Raw genomic sequence first — 9,401 nt, 5'->3', positions numbered from 1 at the left:
GACAAGGTCTGATCCCCAAAAAATAAACTTTGGTTTTTCTTCGTTTTTGAGGGTACACTGGTTGGTTCGGTGCTGTTCGCCGCACTTACAGCATCTTAGCGGTTTATTGCAGCAGACTTGTGAGTGCCCGAATTCCTGACATCGGAAGCACTGTATTGGGCGTTTTTTAAGCGAGAACTTCTCGATGTTAACATTAAAGCTGAACATTCTGTTTACCAGGCCAGACTGTTTGACATCGGCATTGAAGACCCAGTGGACCTACTTTATACTGATAGAGCTGCCGAGGTTGCAAAAGCTGTCTTTGATAGCTTCGAAGCTATATAATTGCACTTTGTCATAGACACGACATCATCATTCTGTTTACCTGATGGATAGCATGACCTTCTGCATTTTTTTAAAATTCTAATATGTAAATTGGTAGTTTCTCAACAGTTTCTTGACGTCTACGAGTAAATTGGTTGACTTTTATTATTGGAAACTTACGTCTGGCAAGTTCGCTGAGTATTATTTCTTCCTTCACTGAGGCTAGGATTCCCTTAAGGATTACACGTAGCTGCTTTTCGCTTTCTAGGAGAAAAGAGTGGAACGATATCAACTACTGAATTGAGTGGTCTTCCTCCTTTTAAAAGCTTTTTAAATCACAGGAGTATATTCTGGTATGTTCTCGATTTTTCCCGAAAAGCAAAAGCGTGCAATTACGAGATATCTATTTATTAAATGCGCGTGCTCCTGTATTTTTAATTTTCCCGGAGTAACTTTCTCTTCAAATTAGTCGAGTGCAGCATTGTACGAGTAAATGAAACAATTTAATAACAATTCTATTAAAAATAGCAAATAAATCAATACAAAAACCGTAACAGTATCTTCCATGTTTTTAAGAATTTCGCCAAATAAAAAATGTACAACTGAAGATATTAATAACGCATCTTCAGATGGTAAAATTAGATCCCCCTTATCTGATTCTTTAAGAAAACCAAAACTATCATCTGCTAAATATACTGAATGAATATTTTGTAATCAGTCCTGGCAAATATTGCATTCTAATACCTTTAAAGAATCAAAGGTGGTAGCATGTAAAGCATAATATGAAACATAAACAACGTGTTCCACATTCTGTGGCATTCTGCTGATATTAGCAGTCAGAACACTTTGTGAGGTCGACTGAGAATAACCACATATTTCAAATTAAAATAATATGCAGGCTTATAACTATTAAAACATATCTCAGGTGAAATAATGCTTAAATGAAAAAGGTGAATAATGTAAAATATTATACTCGACACTTGTGTAGAAAAACCAGTACCGGAAATATAGAATGGATTTAATATACATGTTTCAGAGTTAAAATGATCTAGATATATTATATTTTCATTCCATAAAAGAGTAATGATACATTTTGATAAGAAAAGCCTTTAATTATTTGTGCGTCTGTGGAATGCAAGGAGGTTCTAACCTCCTTGGTGGAATGCTCTAAAAGTTTTCTGAAAACTACTACTACTTCCACATTAAGCTTCTGTTTTCAATATGAATTCTTAAGATATTTTTTAGAGTATTATCAGAGTAGAGAAAATGTTGCATTGATTGCATTTTTCTTCCGTAGGAAATATTTTTGAAAATTATTAAAATTTCAAAATGAATCGCTTCGTTTTTAAAATTTTAGGTGCCTTTTCTCAGTGTCAAAAAAATAATAAATCCTCTGTGATAACATATATCAGTACAAATAGAAATTTTACTGTTATGAAAAATATTGCTGCCTTCCAATCCTTAAGCGGTTATTTATCCAAAACAGCGGTAAAACTTAATATTTTACTGAGTGAACGAAAGATGAGTACGGACTTTAATGATGAAGATGATAAAAAGAAACCAAAAATGCTAATGAAATTTGAACCTGTTCTCCGACCAGAAGTGCTACTTACAATAAAAAATTGGATTTTAGCAAAATTCATCATACGACCGTATTTAGATAATGAATTCACATTAAAAGATTTTACTTCAGGGGCAAAACAGGTGACGGGTTTGCTTTTATATGTGAGATGTATGTATGTTTAGTAACAAATGTTTCGCTATCCATTCATGCATTTTTTTAAAAAATTGTATGTGAAATATTTCATTTAGAAAAAATTATTTTATCTTTTGTAGTCTTATTACTACTATAAAATTTAAAATCGGGTATTATCTATCTTATTCCGACCGTAATATGTTGAATGTGTACAGATGATTATGTAGTTTGAATTTTCAAGATATGATTAAAATCAGGTTGTGTGTAGCATTTTTAAACCGATATCTGTATTGAGTTGTATATGAGATTGGACTGGAGGACTATTGTATGAGAGCCCATGGAAATAATTTAAGTATGTTAGATGTGTTACTTCTTACAGTGATTCCATGTTTTTTTTTTTTTTGGTTAACAGCACACTTCCCTGAACATAGTGATCTTGTGACAGAGGGATTTTTATTTTGAAGTACTGTAATTTTTATAAATGGTTTATTAGAACGTGCCTATTAATGCCATTATAAGTACTAAATGTTTTGATTATGTGCAACAAATTCACCAGGTTTACCAGTCTTTGTTGAGCAGTAAAAAGTACATTACAGCAAACATCCATAGCAAAACACTCAAAATGTTTTGGGAAAACAATTAACATATTTAAAAACACAGCAAACCCCCATAATAAAACACTTTCTATTTTCTCGGTCTTCTCATGTGCATAGCAATATGTTTTAACTTAAAAAACATTGAGGAACAGCAGATCAAACTGGAATTGTCCTTCACGTACACATTGACTTTTAACTAAAAAAATACATCATGAGATTACACTTATTTGGAGAAAACTATTTTCTTAAACACCTAAGAAAATTTCATAAAACTACTTTCAAGCTACAACGTTTGTATAACAATGCAACATCAGAGATAAATGAAAGCTAGTGGAATGCATTTTATGGTTGATCTTTACAATATGGTAACTGGTAGTTTGGCGACATTTTGGAGGCGATAAAGGTTACTACCTGGGACTTTGGTAATAATGTGAGCAGTACTCAGTTCCGATTACGCATTATTTTGTGTGAGGGAAATGAGAGATCATGGGATATGTCATGTGATATTAATGGACGAATTACGGTTCTTTAATCGGAAAAGGGGGGAAATCGGGAAAAAATCTGGAAGTTTTGTATTTGGCTTTATTCTGTGTTGTGTGAAACAGTGTTCGTGAATTTTTGGATCCCATGGCCGTAACTAAAGTGAATTCGAAATGGGTATTTATGTATGTATTAATTTAATGTATGTGCTCATTTATATTTTAAGTAGTGTTTTTGAATTTAATTATATTTTAATTAAATGATAGTTATTTTGTGAATTTTATGTTTGTAGGAATTTGGTATACGTTTTAGTTGAAGTAAACGTGCATGGAAATAATTTAAATATCTGACACTAAGTATTTGTAATGGTTGCAGTATGAATTCGTTGGTGATGTGTATAATGTAATAGATGATTTAGAGGTAAAAGTTTTTGGATATTTTATTTATTTTATATGTCGAAATGTTCATATTTGGAAAGGGTAAATACTTTCTCGCGATCAGGTAATTTCATATATGTTCTTTTTACCGGGTTTAAAGATTGAGAAAATTGTCATGTATTTTCGTGAAATTTTTCTAATTTATGAGAAAAAAGCAGTGTACATGGATATAGTGAAGAGTGTGCGCAATGCTATTTTTGTGCAATTCTGGGATGTTTTTTTAAGTAAAAATAAGTCGACGTGTACATGGTTTAGTGATATTTTAATTAAATGATAGTTATTTTGTGAATTTTATGTTTGTAGGAATTTGGTACACGTTTAAGTTGAAGTAAACGTGCATGGAAATAATTTAAATTTTTGATACTAAGTATTTGTAATGCTTGCGGTATGAATTTGTTGGTGACGTGTATAATGTAATAGATGATTTAGAGGTTTTTGGATATTTTATTTATTTTATATGTGGAAATGTTCATATTTGGAAAGGGTAAATACTTTTTCGCGATCAGGTAATTTCATATATGTTCTTTTTACCGGGTTTAAAGATTGAGAAAATTGTCATGTATTTTCGTGAAATTTTTCTAATTTATGAGAAAAAAGCAGTGTACATGGATATAGTGAAGAGTGTGAGCAATGCCATTTTTGTGCAATTCTGGAATGTTTTTTTAAGTAAAAATAAGTCGGCGTGTACATGGTTTATGTGTATGTGTTATTTTGAAAAACGTGTAAGGAGTATGGTATTGTGCACTTTTTCCCAATTTTGCAGTGAATATTTGTCATGATTAAGCAGTTTTGTTAGATAAAATTTCTAGCATAAGTGTAATTCGGCTAGTAGATTGTTGGAAGAAGTGTTCAGTAGATAAAAAGAAAAGAAACATGTCTTTACTTCATGAAGACAAAATGGCGGCGGGAAAAAAAAAATAAGAGGGTTGCTGTAGGAGAGTTGGTCGCCAAATTTTCGCCAAAAAAACGCCAAGTTACCATAATGTAAAGATCAACCCATTTTATTACTTTAACAATAAAGAAAATCAGTCCAGTGGATAATGTTCAGCTTTCTGCTTTTTCAAAACACTTTTTGCTCTCCTTCCAGATGTTTTCTCTAAATAAATTTCTTAAGATCTTTTGTAAAATACAACTTCATGGGATGCACATTTGTACTCATTGCTATTATTAGGCAATATGCCATATTTCTGAAAAAATGCAGGACTTTCTTTTTTGTTAGCGAACTCCACAGTTACATTTGGATTCATTATAAGAAAACACGAACACACATATTGATCACAAGGACATTCTAAAATCATGCAAATTTAGTGGATTGCCATATAAAATACATTTCCATGAAATTCTGGGTTGCGTACTATGACAACATACCACTTTTCCTGATAATTCTTACTGCAGTTGAGCAGATAATACCATATTTTTGGCTAAAGTGTATTTGATTGGTGTTTGTTTGGTGCTTTTTAGAAGAGTAAGAAGAATTGGATTTTTGTCAATTTTCTTTGACTTTTTAAGTGAAAATAGGTCAATGTGTACATGGATAAATTCGAGGGAGTGCGCAATGCCATTTTTGTGCAATTCTGCCATTTTTTTTTAAAGTGAAAATAGGTCGATGTGTACATGGATACAGAGTATGTGCAATTCTTAAAAACGTGCAAAGCAGTGAGCGATTCTGCACTTTCTCCATATTTTTTTCATGAAGTTTTAAACTGAATTTGATGCATTATAGAGAAAATTGAGATGAATTTTCAATATCACTGTTAAAAAAAATGTGATTGTCTGACATGTTCAAAACATGTTATTTTGACAAGATGTTTTTTTTCCAATTTTCTTTGATCCTATGACAATTAAGCAAGGTGTGTAATTAAAGTTGTCAGAAATGAGACTGTGTAATAAGAAAAGTGCTTTTAACAGCATTTGTAATTTCACTGTATGAGTAACTGTTATATTTTATTTATCTTTTAAACAAAAATTCAAGTAAGTGATTAACCAAATGCTGTCTATTTAGTTTTTCAACAACCTGGCCTTCAGAGGCTGCCTCATCGTTCAGGTAGATTGTGTGTGTGCTAGTTGTACCCTCAGAATTAGTTAAATGTTCCACACTTTTGTGATTATCTATGTGAATGATGGACAAAATCCAGCCTGCAGGCAAAATGTGGCTCTTTGCTTAGTCTGGCTCATTGTAAAATCCTGTGCGATGACATTTTCATCTCTTTCCTACTTGGTTTTATATGCAAATTACTGAAATCAGCAGCACGAGTTCGTATCTATCATTACTGTGTATATCTCTTTAACTATATATACTTCATTTTTCAATGGTTAATCCACATGCAGGTACATAGTGATCCCATGTTCACTGTTTGGGACTTATTGAAGTGAAAAATATGAAGCGTATAGAACATTATTTAATTTTTTTAAAGCATTCTACCAGGAAGAAGCATTTCTCCCCCCCCAACACATACATCATATCCTGGCAAGCTGTAGGAAAGAGTCTTTTTTGGCCCACAGTTAAAAGTATTTGCCTACTCCCTGATGTATATGCATTAGTTGTAGAATCGATGAAATCAGACCCGTAGAGCCCATGTCTGTAATAGTTTTAGTATTTGGTGCTACTTTGGTAGACAGTTGCACGGATTTTGGCGATTTTTTTTTTTTTTTTTTTTTTTGCGAGCAATACGATTTATACTAAACCTGGACATTGCTGGACAAGTTATTTATTGTAACCGATACTTTGTTATCATTTTATTTAAAAAATAATGCCTTTTATTATGCATAAATTCCATGTTTTAAATATTATTGTCTACCAAAGTAGCACCTAAAATATTGTAACAGCTTTAAATAGTATTAAAATCTTGTAGTTTAAATAATTTAAATAGATGAACATTAAGGTATTTGTGAATGGCAATATTTGAAACCAGACTCGAGCGCCACGTGCGACTCTCGCACGAAGAATGTAATTTATTTTTAAATGTTAGAATATGTTTTCTCTTCTTGTTTGTATGTCGCCATTTTGAGCGCTAAATAAAGTTTTTTTCTGTGTTCCATCATTGGAGTTGCTTCATATTGCCAAAGAAGTATCACAGTCATAATTATTTTGGAGGCACTGACCGAGATCGAATAATCGTGCGTATTTTTATTTTATAAGTTCATCACTGAACGTAATATTAGTGATACCAGATTATTACTTCCTGTTGATATTAAATTGCCTTATTTTATTAGTTCATCACTGAAAACTTCCTGTTGATATTGAATTGCTTTATTTTATTAGTTCATCACTGAACGTAACTTCCTGTTGATATTGAATTGCTTTATTTTATTAGTTCATCACTGAACATAACTTCTGTTAATATTGAATTGCCTTATTTTTTTAGTTCATCACTTGAACGTAAACTTAGCGATACTATTTTAATGCCGTTTTTACTAGAGCTGAAAGGAAAAGAAAAATAGCTGAAGAGTAGATCTTGAAACCGATGAAGGAAGAAAATAAAGCATCCAGAGATATCTTTGAAGAAGACGTTAAATCACCGGAATTAAACGTGGAAGATTTTCACGAAAATTTGAAAAACGGTAAAGAAATTAATATTGAGAATCATTTTGCAACGCAGCGTTATCATCAACTTTCGTCTTTCGATTTAATATCAAAGCCGCTACTAATAGACAAATAAAACAATTGCCGAAAGCAAATGGCAATTGAATATTATTGGAAAGGCACAGAGGAACTGAGGAAAGGCTTTGCTGTGAATTATAGCCGAGGAACTGGTCCAACATGGAAGAGATCTGTCGCCATCAAAAAAAAAAAAAAGGAAGACTAATTTGAACACTGTCCATTTTCTTCCTCTTTAAATGTGGTGTAAAAATATTTGTTTAAAACTTAAAAATTTTGGCCTGAAGTTTGGAAACTTATCAGAGAAGTTACCTTTTCTCTTTAAGCAAATGAGCAAGCCGAGCTTATTAAACTGTCGAATTTTACAGAACTTTTCCCTTCGGAAAAAGTCTCTCCGTTGGGGGAGAGGTTGTAACAGCTTTAAATAGTATTAAAATCTTGTAGTTTAAATAATTTAAATAGATGAGCATTAAGGTATTTGTGAATGGCAATATTTGAAACCAGACTTGAGTGCCACGTGCGACTCTTGCACGAAGAATGTAATTTATTTTTAAATGTTAGAATATGTTTTCTCTTCTTGTTTGTATGTCGCCATTTTGAGCGCTAAATAAAGTTTTTTTCTGTGTTCCATCATTGGAGTTGCTTCATATTGCCAAAGAAGTATCACAATATCATAAACAAAAAAAATTTTACTCCATATAAAAACGCAAAATTAAATTGATTGTTAATATTTAGAAGCTATAAATGCATTAATTATATTATGCATAAATTCCATGTTTTAAATATTATTTATGGCTTCTAAATATTAACAATCAATTTAATTTTGTGTTTTTATTTGGAGTAAAAATTTTTTTGTTTATGATATTTTAGGTGCTACTTTGGTAGACGATAATATTTTTTAAATAAAATGACAACAAAGTATCGGTTACCATAAATAACTTGTCCAGCAATGGGTTTACTATAAATCATATCGCTCGCCAAAAAAAAAAAAAAAAAAAATTGCCAAAATCCGTGCAACCGTCTACCAAAGTAGCACCATATATTATGTTGATGATGTAATCAATGACATCACCTTGCTTTGAAAGTAATTGGTTTTAATATCTATAAATACAATTTAATTTTGCCTTTTTTTTTTTTTGAAAAATGATTTTATCATTTATGATTATTTAAATAATTTTAATTCTATGCGTGACGTAATCAGCTCCTTGATTGGTTACTGAATATTTGTGCATTACTGCGCCATTTTAGAATTTTATTATTCATCACATCGAATTCAATAGATTTCATAGGGAACGGATATGCAGTGGCGTAGCTAGGATTCTAGCGCCTGGGAACAACAGAAGAATTTGTGCCCCTTTCTATGTGCCAAGAATGGAAAATATTTCATTAAAACATTTTGTAGCATCAATTTGGCGCCGCCTGGATGCTGCGCCCGAGGACAGATGTCCCCCCTTGCCCCATCCTAGGTACGCCACTGCGGATATGTCCCTTTCAAAGATTAATTCGATATTCAGTTTAAGTAATATTTTAATCCAATTAAACGTTGGTGCAATGTTTAGCTAATCTTTGGAATATGGAACAGGTAGTTGGCGACATTTTGGTAGGCGATAAAGGTTACTACCTAGGACTTTGGGAATAATGTGAGAAGTACTCAGTTCCAAGTACGCATTATTTTGTGTGAGGGAAATGAGAGATCATGAGATATGTCATGTGACATTTATGGACGAATTACAGTTCTTTAATCGGAAAAAGGGGGGAAATTAGGAAAAATATCTGCAGTAGTTTATAGCATTTTGTATTTAGCTTCATTGTGTGTTCTGTGAAAGAGTGTTGATTAATTTTTGGATCCCATGGCGCTATCTAAAGTGAATTCTAAATTTTTATTGCGTTTATCTGATAATCCAAAAGAATTGCTTGAATGGTGTATGAGTGTAGGATTAATTGCGGATAAGTATGAATGTCCAACATGTGGGAATGAAATGAGATTCTGTGAAAGGAAGGATATTACAGATAAGTTTGAATGGTGGTGCAAGAAATCTAGTGAAAATGGACATTTTGTAAAACGGAGTGTAAGGAAGGGTACGTGGTTTGCTGAAAGTCGTTTGAGTGTGGGTAAAATTTTATTAATTTCTTATTACTGGGTGAATAGACTGCCAGATGACTACTGGAATATTGAATCTATAAGAAAAGTTTATCCGCCATGCAATCAAGATTCTGAAGAAGATTAGGTAAGTTAGTATTTTTATGCATGTAAGGAATAAATAAATTAATATGGTATTATTGGAAAATTG

The 9,401-nt window shown here is 32.0% G+C and overlaps 1 protein-coding gene across 1 annotated transcript in view; it reads left to right on the top strand.

Annotated features, from left to right (window-relative positions):
• Positions 1–1,510: 1,510 nt before the first annotated feature.
• Positions 1,511–9,401, top strand: part of LOC118189945 (m-AAA protease-interacting protein 1, mitochondrial) — a 29,990-nt gene continuing 22,099 nt past the window's right edge. Inside the window, exon 1 of the mRNA XM_035360669.2 lies at positions 1,511–2,007. Within this exon, the coding sequence (XP_035216560.2) occupies positions 1,633–2,007 (375 nt within the window). The 5' untranslated portion in view covers positions 1,511–1,632. The remainder of the gene's footprint in view (positions 2,008–9,401) is intronic.

Source organism: Stegodyphus dumicola, chromosome 6 (assembly GCF_044657685.1).
Source record: "Stegodyphus dumicola isolate Sdum_Otavi_A_Nest chromosome 6, ASM4465768v1".
Taxonomy (NCBI): Eukaryota; Metazoa; Arthropoda; class Arachnida; order Araneae; family Eresidae; genus Stegodyphus; species Stegodyphus dumicola.
The sequence above is the reverse complement of the archived record's forward strand: the minus strand, read 5'-3'. Positions and strand labels throughout refer to the sequence as shown.